Source organism: Myxocyprinus asiaticus, chromosome 26 (assembly GCF_019703515.2).
Source record: "Myxocyprinus asiaticus isolate MX2 ecotype Aquarium Trade chromosome 26, UBuf_Myxa_2, whole genome shotgun sequence".
Lineage (NCBI taxonomy): Eukaryota > Metazoa > Chordata > Actinopteri > Cypriniformes > Catostomidae > Myxocyprinus > Myxocyprinus asiaticus.
In genome coordinates this window covers 23,444,199-23,456,011 of record NC_059369.1, presented here as the reverse complement: position 1 = coordinate 23,456,011, position 11,813 = coordinate 23,444,199, and the positions used below count along the sequence as shown (strand labels likewise).

Sequence of the window (11,813 nt, the reverse complement as noted above, 5' to 3'; positions counted from 1 at the left end):
ATCCAGTTTTGTGGTGCCTAAAAAACTGTTTCGCCCCCTTGTGGTCCAAAGTTTGTAACCGCAAGAGCAACGCAAGAGCGCACAACGGGACCACGCGTTGGCAAAGTGCTCGTATCTGCGTAAAGTATGTTTGGACCCTAAAGTTGTTAGATCTTTGTTTTTACTGTTGTCTTAGGCTTTACAGCATTACATTGCCACAATAACGAAGTTGTAAAATTGGATATAACTACACAGAACAGGTTGGTAAAAGTGCCTCACTGTAACCCATTTGTTTGCATTTTGTAAAGAAAAGGATGGAGTAGTCGAAAATAATTTGAGGTAATCAATATTATGACACAACTACTGCTGATTAGGTTTAACTTTTGTGAACCCACAATATTCCTTTAATTGACAATAAGAAATACAAAATGTAAATGAAAAGTCTTTTCCATCGCCAACAGATTGAAAAGGGATGGAAATGGCTGACAGCCCTTCTACTCGTCCAGTGTCATGCACTCAGGAGCAAACCCTTTCATCCCTGTACGGCCCCTCAACCTCTTGATTGAGAGAAAGTTCCAGAAGTGCACAGTGGCTGCTTTATAGATGCACTCAGGAAATGCACACTTGTGTCTATATAAGGGGAGTTAAAGAGAGGGGACTGAGCAGAGAGACCATTTCAGAGCCGAAACCATCCGCCTCTGCTTTTATAATCTTACAAAAACATTACTAAACAGACGAGGGAGTTCTCAAAGAGAGCCCCTCGGTATACACATGAACAGACAGAAAATAAGGGCTGGAGAGGGCATTAATCTCAGCTGACCCCCTAATAAGAGTGCTCCACTACCAACAGAACATTCAGAGGCCGAAGAACAAGGTTTGCATCATGCTTCCCCCTTAAGTGGCTTGAAGTTCTGCTCTCCATTGATGTGTCATTACAATACTGCCACTGAAGAGGCCAACGTGAGGCACTGGGAAACTAATTTACAACACAGACAGAGAGAGATAGAAGGCATTCTTAAATATTTCATTTTTTACAAAAACAGTTTATTGAATTATCAACAACTGTACATATATTCAGTGACAACACAGTTTGCTACATACTTTGGTGTGTTTTGAGAAGTGTCCGTTTCTTCCAGCTCTTTGCTCTTGCTTTGGGAGGGGGACGCTAACAGTGTGACGATATAAACAAGCTGGACATCTAGTAAATTTCTTGGCAAGAGTTTTATGGTCCGTTTGGCTTATCTGCAGACATTTTACCTTTACCATGTGCTTCCTGTACATGAAACACTATGCACACAAACCACAGTGTATGTCACTGGGACTCAGGAACGGGAAGGGGGAGGAAAACAACCAAATTATCCAAATTTCAAGCCTTCCACTACAAGACAAGTTGTCATGTCCTGGTCATACAAAAGCACAATGAAGAGACAAGTTTGAGAATAGTCCTCTACTAATTGGTAAATACAATCGTAATTCAAAATCCAGGTCTTGTCCCCCAAAAGAGGGACTCTCTGCTTGCAGAAGGCAGGGTTTTGATTTTCATTGAGGTTTGTTGGAGAACTGAACTGCCCCTCCTATGGAGCCTAAACTGCAGTCTCAGGTGCTTTGCAATGGGGTGTAAGCCACTAAAAAAAAAAAAAAAAAATGCCACAGGACATTTTACAAAAATGCCTCTAATGCAATTTAGCTCAAAATTGTTTTTCAGGAGGGAGGGGGGAAAAAGCAAATTAGATTTCCATAAAAGGTCAGCCTGGAAAATGAACTTCTCAAAGGGGGAAAAAACAGAATAGAATATCCTTAGAAAAAAACGTCTTAATCTAATTTCCAAACCTCAAAGGGGAAACGAGGCATCAAGGAGAGAATGAGAGAGAGAGAACCATCACATTTGTAACTGAACACCAAAATAGAAATCTATAAAAGGCATTTTAATACTCCATTATGTACACTTTTCACATAGCCTCCACGCAGATGAAGTTTCAGAACGAAGTACTGCTTCACGATGCATTATGGATAATTCTCACCGCTTAGAGAGTGAGAAAAAAGACAAAATCCATCAAAGAAATATATGATGGAAAAAAACAGCAAGGAAAGAAACATTGAGACAATGTTCTCTAGTGCCATATAAACTGGGCTGAGTGTGGTCACGGTGGAGGAGGTGTTTGGGGTCTGTAGGGCTGCACATTTATGTCCAAGTCCAGGCAGCTCAAGTCCCGGTCACCCCAGTGCCCACTCGTCCAAGCCGCGGCCAGGCCAGTCAGTAATATAGTCAGTGAGAATGAGACAGGCAGTCAGACAGACAGACAAAGGCTGTTCCTGTCTATTTGACTAGGAGAGTCACTGGAGTGAGAAGTCATCTGTCCCTCCCTTCCTCCTCCAGGGAGGCTGTTACATCTCAGTCTAGTAGATCACTTCATACACCGTGGCCTTCTTGTCTCCAGAGCCTGTTACAATGTACTTGTCATCAGCTGAGATGTCACAGCTCAAGACTGAGGATGATTCCTTTGACTGTGGGAAGACAAGAGAGAAGGAAAAAAAATCCACATTATAAAACTGATGGTTTCAACTCTAAATTCTAATTAGATTAGGTGCATTCAAAGCCATTACATTAATTGTAAAATTAAAATAAACACTTTCTATATTAATGCGGCAAATTGCTCCATTGATTGGCAACCACAAACAGCCTACAGTTAGGTTAATTAAATATTTTACAAGCAACAAGTCACACAAGTCACAGCAATTTTCAAAGTAATGCCCAGACACAAGTGGATTTTTGCTTTATCTGGTAAAATGAACTAGTTCAAATTTTAACTTCAATGTGCCAAAAAACTATTCAGACATCCTCTATTACTCAAAGAAAATGCTGACAGTCATGTGTATAAGCACTTCTTTCCCCCCACCAAACGATGCATTAGTGTTTGAGCCAAGCCCCTTCAGTCATAAACACTTGAAGGGTTATCATTATTTACTCTTTAAGCTGGTAGATGCGAGCTACACGTGCGGACCCACATCCGCACTAAGTGGTCAGCACCCAGCGTTAATGACATACTCCAGCCCATTTCCGCTGATCAAGGCCCAGGCCTGTCAGCCAGCGGTCACTGTGCCCTTTCTACTGACTCAGGCAGCCCACACATTTCCTGCAGACAGTTGGTATTGATCTCTGTACCTGGAATATGCTGGCGCCATAGGGAGTCCTCCATGCATTCAACAGATTGTCCTTCCCAGTGCTCACGAACCATTTACCTTGTCAAGGGAAAATCAAATGTAATTAGAGCTCTGTTCAGAGTACAGGCAAATTGGAGATATGTGCAGACAGTCAAGGTTCTGTTCAACTGAAAAGCAGTAAGTAGGATCTTGTGCTGTACAAAAATGCCACTGTAAAACTTTCAATTTAAGCAGCTGCAAGTAAGTGTAAAATCTCTAGTGGATCTAGAAAATCTAATCTTTTATTTTGAGTTTGTTTACTTTGAAATCCTTGCCTTCACCCTATATCTGTGAAACTAGATTTTTCTTACCACAATAGGCAAACTTGAGAGAGAGAACACAGCTCTCGTGAAGGTGTAGCTGGTACTTGTCAGGCTTGGTGTGGTGGAGAACTTCCACATTGCTGCTCTCCATGCCAACAGCCAGCCACTCACCCGTGGGACAGTAGCCCAGCGAGAAGATCTGCATTTAGGGGAACAGACATAGCTGAGAACCATGGTTTTTGCATTGCATAGCTTAAAGCAGCAAGACATAAGTAGGTGAGTGGTGGCCTAACCTGAGATGTGAAGTCATGCTGTTGGAGTTGCCGTCCTTCTCTGAGGTCCCAGGAGCGTACTGTGTTGTCAAGGCCACCCGTCCATAACTTGGTCCCATCATGAGAGATGTCAATGCAGCTGGCACCATCGGTGTGACCCTGGAACTGCCTGCAAATCATGCAAAGCAATTGGTTTAGAGAAAACCCTAGTTTTAACAACTCTGTTAAAGGGATAGTTCTCCCATCATTTACTCACCCTCATGCCATTCCAGATGTGTATGACTTTCTTTCTTCAGCAGAACACAAAGATTTTGAGGAAAATCAGCTCTTCCCAAGACTCCAGTACTTAAATACATATATTCAGAAACAATATAATAGGTGTGGGTGAGAAACAGAACAATATTTAAGTCTTTTTTTTCCACACTAAATCTACACTTCGACTTTCAGATGTAAAAGTGAAAGTGGAGATTTAGAGTACAAAATGATTTTTTATCAGTTTCTCACCCACACCTATTATATCGATTCTGGAGATATGGATTTATCACTGTCATATGGGAGTCATACGGATTACTTTTATGACTATATGTGATTACAAAAGGTCTGATCACCATTCACTTGCATTGTATGGACCTACAAAGCTGAAATATTCTTCTATAAATCTTTGTGTTCAGCAGAAGAAACAGTCATACACATCTGGATGGCATGAGGGTGAGTAAATGATGAGAAAATGTTCCTTTTTGGGTAAACTATCCCTTTAAATCAAAGTTTAAAAAAGAAATGTAAATTCCCCCAAAATCAATCTTGGTCACCTGACAAGGGTTTGGTTATGGAGGTCCCAGACGGCAATGTTGCCATCACTGCAGCAGGAGAAGCACACTTTAGCATCAGGGCTGATGGCCAGCGCGTAGCAGGCCGGCGCAGAGGAGGTCAGCTCGGCTTTAATGCGGGGTGTCTGGGATGCAAGATCCCAAATGGTTAGAGTGCTGGCCTCTCCTCCAACGATTAGAGTGCGGCCATCAGGCAACAGTTTGCAGGAGCGAATGTAGTTATCCCTGTTCTGTAGAAAAAATAAATGATGTGAGATAATACAGAAACCACCAAACATTTAGATCAAAGACATCTAACCTTGTCAGAATAACTTCCAATAACATGCCTTTCAAAAGTAAGACATGGACCAATTAGTTCAACTAAATGGCACTCAAGACATGCATTATGAGTGGGAAATCTGTTGTCTGGGACGGTGGTCATTTATACAATTTAACAGACATTATACAAAAATATTTGGCTGCAGAATGCAGTAATTGGTCAGAATAAAATATTACAGAGAGTCATATAATATGCTTTATTAACACTCTAATAAAAGTTATAGTAGTAGTAGTAGTTGTTGATTTAAGAGCAGCAACAGTGGAACAGTAGTAGAGACAAGTATTAGCTGATGTAGCAAAAGAATTGGAAGGAATTTAAATGGTAATGGCAGTTGCCAGAGTAATACTACCAATAAGAGAGACAACAATCATGCACAATTATAGTTTTGACCTTACCAGGCAGTCTAGTTGAGACACTGGGCTCTTGCTTCCAGGCTGACTGATGTCCCAGATCTTAACACAGCCCTTGCCGCCAGTGTAGACATGGCGAGTGGGGTTACTGATTGTGACGGCACACACAACCTCACCATGACTGAGGGTGTTAATCTGACGGGCGTGGCGTGGGATCCCTGGACCAATTAGTGCATCTGGAGGGAAGGGTACAGGCTGCATCTGTCCGTCAGCACTGACATGGAAAGAGTACGCTCTGAGACAAACAGACAGGGCGAGAGAGACCTCTTTAGTAATCTAGTAGTCAACAGCCCGCTGATTGAAGTGGGTTAATTAAATTAATTACAGCAATAGGAGTAAGCAGTCTGAAATGAGTCATTAAGATCTGGAGAAGGTTGTGCTCTTAAGCACTCTACTATAACTGTTAAATAAACTGTGTGAGAATGAGAGAGGTCTAGAACAGCTATGAGTAAGTCATGATCATTTGTTTGTTGGACACTTACGGTTTTCCCCCAGAGATTGAGGTGAGGCTGGCAGGGAGGCCGGGAGCTCTCATATGAGGATGTTCGAAACCAGCCTGCAGAAACAAAACAGCACATACAACCAGAATAATCAGAACAGCAACCTGCATTAAAATGCATATTAAAAACACCACACACAAAGTGCAATTTTAACATTATGCACAGGATCTAAAATTCACACTCATCAAGAACTAAATGGGAGTAAAAATTGGAATAAAAAAAGTAAACAAATGGAGTAATTTGCCAGATAGCCAGTCACATTATTAGGACCTGCAACATAATATCAGGTTTAAGTCAAACAGAACTGATCCTCACTGATGTAAGTGACAATTGCGATTTAAAACAAAAACCATCAAAAACACCTAAGTGGAAAATCTACCATCAGAAGTTGATCTTGAATGCCTAAAGATTTTCTATTGGCAAAACGTGTGGAATATATTTTATTTTATGCCAAACAGAACAAAAATATGAGAAACAAAATCATGTGCTTACAGTTTTTGTCACTAATATATATATATATATATACACACACACACACACACACACACACACACACACACACACACACACACCCCCCACCCCCCACCCACCCCCCAGTCAAAAGTTTTGAAACAAACTCATTCTTTATTATAATATTCTTTTTCACATTTTTTGAATAATAGTGAAGTCATCAAAACTATGAAATAGCATAAATGGAACTATGGGAATTATGTTGTGACTAAACAAAATCCAAAATAAATCAAAACTATGTTATATTTTAGCATCTTCAAAGTAGTCCCCTTTGCCTAGAATTTGCAGACATGTACTCTTGACATTTTCTCAACCAACTTCTTGAGGTATCGCCCTGGGATGCTTTTTAAACAGTATTGAAGGAGTTCCCATCTATGTTGGGCACTTATTGGCTGCTTTTCTTTATTATTCAGTCCAAGTCATCAATTTCAAAAACTTTTTTTTTTAAATTAAAGTTTAGTTTTATAATGAAATAAATTAATATGTTGGCAAAATTATATTTTTTACCTACAAAACTAATTTCAAACATTTAAGCATACGCCTTCAGATCAAAAGATTTTTAAGATCATGAGAAACATTTCAGTCGTGTTTCAAAACTTTTGACCGGTAGTGTGTGTGTGTGTACGTGTATTTATATATATATATATTACACACACACACACACACAGCTCTGGGAAAACATTGAGACCACTGCAAAATTATCAGTTTCTCTGGATTTACTATTTATAGGTATGTGTTTGAGTAAATTGAACATTTTTGTTTCATTCAATAAAGTACTGACAACATTTCTCCCAAATTTCAAATAGAAATATTGCCATTTAGAGCATTTATAAATGACAACTGGTAAAAATAACAAAATAGATGCAGTGTTTTCAGACCTCGAATAATGCAAAGAAAACAAGTTCATATTCATTTTTAAACACTTACTGAAGCACCCCCAGATCATTACCAATCCTCCACCTGGTCATCTAATGGTTAGACGGAGACCTGGAGAGTCCTTCAAGCCACAGTGTCTCACAGACACCCACTGTGAAATTTGGTGGAGGATCGGTGATGATCTGGGGTCCTTCAGCCAGGCTGGAATCAGGCAGATTTGTCTTTGTGAAGGATGCATGAATCAAGCCACATACAAGGTTATCCTGGAATAATCTGACAATGTTCCCCAACTCTGAGGATTGGTTCAGCAGGACAATACTCCATGCCACACAGCCAGGTCAATTAAGGTGTGGATGGAGGACCACAGGATTAATACCCTGTCATGGCCAGCCCAATCTCCAGAACTGAACCCCATTGAAAACCTCTGGAATGTGATCAAAAGGAAGATGGATGGCCACAAGCCATCAAACAAAGCCGAGCTGCTTGACTTTTTGCGCCAGGAGTGGCATAAAGTCACCCAACAGCAATGTGAAAGACTGGTAGAGAGCATGCCAAGACGCATGAAAGCTGTGATTGAAAATCAGGGTTATTACACCAAATATTGATTTCTGAACTCTTCCTAAGTTTAAACATTAATATTGTGATGTTTAAAAATGAATATGAACTTGTTTTCTTTGCATTATTCAAGGTCTGAAAACACTGCATCTTTTTTGTTATTTTGACCAGTTGTCATTTTCTGCAAATAAATGCTCTAAATGACAATATTTTTATTTGGAATTTGGGAGAAATGTTGTCAGTACTTTATAGAATAAAACAAAAATTTTCATTTTACTCAAACACATACCTATAAATAGTAAATCCAGAGAAACTGATAATTTTGCAGTGGTCTCTTAATTTTTTCCAGAGCTGTATACAGGGTTCGTACAGATGCTTCAAAGTTAAATTCAAGGACTTTCAAGGACTTTAAGCACATTTTTATTTGTTTTCAAGGACTATGCTCGAGATGTCATTAAAACAAATTATTTTTGTTAATTAAAAATATTTTAACCATTCAGTTAATTTGTTTTTATAAAACACCACTTATTACAAGTACAACAATGAGCATCTTTAACTACATATTCTCACAGTAACAATTCTTGGTTCATTCATGACGAAATTAATGCGCAATTGTAGTGTGCTCCCATAAAACGCACTTCGCTTTCCAACAAAAGTGAATAACTGGGTCCGTAAACAGTAGTCTATATGACTCATGTGCTGTGTTCCATGTTCCACACAACAGATTTTTGCGAGGAACTGACTGAAAATGCAAATGGGTCATTCTCAAAAACTTTTGACTTACAACTTACAAAATATTGAAAATTTCCATTTAGTTCAGTTTTTGCCTATAAACGATGAGGGTAAACATTTTGTAACATGCTGACATTAAATTTTTATTCATAAAAAAGGACAACTTGGCTGTTGTTCTTTTATTATTTAATTGTTTCACTAACGAAGCAAGTTAACACTAACAAAGGTTAAATGGGTTACAACACCACATTTTGAGGGTTCAATGGGGTACACCACCAAATATTTGTGTGTGAAAATATTAGTTAAAATATGAATAACATTTTAACATGCTGGAAGAGAAAAAAAAAAACATTATATCAAGGTGTGCATGATTATTAGACAGTTTCATTACCTCAGGTAAAATGAGCCAAAAAAAAAAAAAAAAAAAAAAGAGAGATTTAACTGACACTGAAAAGTAAAATATTGTAAAATGCCTTTCAGACGGATGCAACACTCTTGAAATAGCTAAACTATTGAGGCTTTTGTGCCTCAATAGTTTGTCCACCGGACAATCAAACGTTTTGTTGTGAATAGTCAACAGGGGCGCAAACAAACGCATGGAGAAAAGGCGCAAATTAACTGCAAAAGATTTAAGAATTAAACGTGAAGCTAACAGGAACCCATTATCCTCCGATGCTACCATATTCCAGAACTGCAACCTACCTGGAGTGTCCAGAAGTGCTCAGAGACATGGTCAAGGTCAAGAAGGCTGAAACACGACCACCACTGAATATATTCACAAGTTGAAGCATCAAGATTGGGCAAAGAAATACATGAAGACACATTTTTCAAAGGTTTTATGAACAGATGAAATGAGAGTGACTCTTGATGGACCAGATGGATGGGCCCATGGCTGGATCACTAATGGACACAGGGCACCACTTCGAGTCAGGTGCGAGCAAGGTGGAGGAGGGGTACTGGTATGGGCTGCTATCATTAAGTATGAGGTAGTTGGACCTTTTCAAGTCGAAGATGGACTGAAACTCAACACTCAAACCTACTTCCATTTTCTGGAAAGTACTTTCTTCAAGCAGTGGTACAGGAAGAAGTAAGTCCTCAGCATTCAAGAAGGCCATGATCTTTATACAGGACAATGCTCCATCACATGCATCCAAGTACTCCACTCCTTGGCTAGCCAGCGAGAGCCTCAAAGATGCCCAAATAATGATTTGGCCCCCTTCCTCACCTGACTTAAATCCTACTGAGAACTTGTGGGTCCTTCTCAAATGTGAGATTTACAGTGAGGGAAGACAATACACCTCTTTGAACAGCATTTGGGAGGCTGTGGTTGCTGGGTCAGCGAAAGCTGATCGTGAACAGATCAAGAAACTGAGACCCCATGGATGGAAGGCTCATGGCAGTTATTGAAAAGAAGGGTGGCTATATTGGTCACTAAATATTTTTGAAAGGCCAAAAATTGTATTTAATTGTCATTTTGTGTTACTTATTTGTTGCTCTAAAATTGAGAATAAACAATTGAGTTGGGAGAAATTATTTTTGTAATTTAGTTGTCTAATAATTGTGCACACTTATATATTCCCCTGAGAAAGACAAAACACACTTTTTCTTTGTTAAACATTCAGGTATGAGGTTCAATAACATTTTGGAATGACTGAGAGCATTGTGTTTGTTCAACAATAAAATGAATCCTGAGGAATACAATTTGCCTAATAACTGGGCACGCAGTGTATATACACTACCGGTCAAAACTTTTGAAACACTTGACTGAAACATTTCTCATGATCTTAAAAATCTTTTGATCTGAAGGCGTATGCTTAAACATTTGAAATTAGTTTTGTAGACAAAAATATAATTGTGCCAACATATTAATTTATTTCATTATAAAACTAAAATGTAATTAAAAAAAAAAAAGTTTTTGAAATTGATGACTTGGACCAAATAATAAAGAAAAGCAGCCAATAAGTGCCCAACATAGATGGGAACTCCTTCAATATTGTTTAAAAAGCATCCCAGGGCGATACCTCAAGAAGTTGGTTGAGAAAATGTCAAGAGTACATGTCTGCAAATTCTAGGCAAAGGGTGCCTATTTTGAAGATGCTAAAATATAACATAGTTTTGATTTACACAGACATAATTCCCATAGTTCCATTAATGTTATTCTATAGTTTTGATGACTTTACTATTATTCTAAAATGTGAAGAAAAAAAACAATTATAAAGAATGAGTGTGACAGGTAGTGTAATTATATATATATATATACACACACACACACACATATATTTTTTATTTTTATTTTATTATTATAATAAAGTCAAATTAAGTTTTGTGGCCATTAGGAAATATTTTCGGCCGGTTAATTCACTCTTCAACTTTGGACCCCGATTACTCACCTGTGCAATCAATCACTGCATATTCCATCCATTGAACTTGACTAGATCAACGCAAAAAAAAATAAAACTAACATCCAACCATAGAAGAACAATTCCCACCCAGCTCCATTTAACCAAAAGGATGACGCAATCAGACTGCAGGCAGACAGGTAGCCTGAGAGCCCAGTCAATGTAACGCTCATTTCACACCCAGTCACACACACTACATCACCCCCAGCTCCTCCTCCACTCTTGGGGTAGGGGCTTCAGGGGAAGAGAGAGATCGATAGTGAAAGAAAATGAAAAGAAATGAGTGGAAGATATGGAGGAGAGAAAGGTAAGGTGGGGGCCAGGCAACCTTTGGTGTATGGGGTGGGAATCGTTAGGCTTCTCACCACTCAATTTGATTTCGATTCAGGGTATCACAGAACAGATTACAAAATTATTTTCAATGCATTTCAGTTGTTCAATCTTTGGCAAGGTAGCTTGTTGCCAAATTATGTGTAAAGATTCCACATAATGTACAAAATGTGGTTATATAACCACGTATCTGAATAACGCTTTCGTTACATTTATTAATAATTAAAATTTTTGATAATGAATGTCAAATGTCAAATGATCCAGAATTGTTTGAAAAAGAGTCGTGCTGCAGATAAATAATTTTTTTCCTATCCAAACCTTAAAGGTGCATCCTCAAACCTTACATGCACACTCACTCACCATGGGCGAGCGTCCATAGGCAGCGGCTGCAGCCACACTCATCTGAGGGGAGATGTGCAGGCCAGCGTAGACTCCAGGGCTGGTCAGAGAGCCATTCATCTCATGGTGGCCCATCATGGCAAAGGGAGTCGGGTAGGAGAGGGGGGTGCGCAGAGCAGGGGCGGCTGCAGGCACAGAGACACACAGCAAATCATAAATCAGCATCAGTCAACCATGGGGGAAAGGAGCTGAACTCGGGAGCAGGGAAATAAATCCCAATCAAAGACCTGCCTACACTGAG

The 11,813-nt window shown here is 39.2% G+C and overlaps 1 protein-coding gene across 1 annotated transcript in view; it reads right to left on the bottom strand.

Moving 5' to 3' along the window:
* Positions 1–343: 343 nt before the first annotated feature.
* The window catches only part of LOC127416874 (transducin-like enhancer protein 3-A), a 31,835-nt gene continuing 20,365 nt past the window's right edge, over positions 344–11,813 (bottom strand). The window contains exons 14-21 of the mRNA XM_051656459.1: positions 11,534–11,697; positions 5,754–5,827; positions 5,257–5,506; positions 4,525–4,772; positions 3,737–3,884; positions 3,492–3,642; positions 3,143–3,219; positions 344–2,484 (exon numbers count right to left, since the gene is read on the bottom strand). Coding sequence (XP_051512419.1) covers positions 2,377–2,484; positions 3,143–3,219; positions 3,492–3,642; positions 3,737–3,884; positions 4,525–4,772; positions 5,257–5,506; positions 5,754–5,827; positions 11,534–11,697 — 1,220 coding nt within the window. The 3' untranslated portion in view covers positions 344–2,376. The remainder of the gene's footprint in view (positions 2,485–3,142; positions 3,220–3,491; positions 3,643–3,736; positions 3,885–4,524; positions 4,773–5,256; positions 5,507–5,753; positions 5,828–11,533; positions 11,698–11,813) is intronic.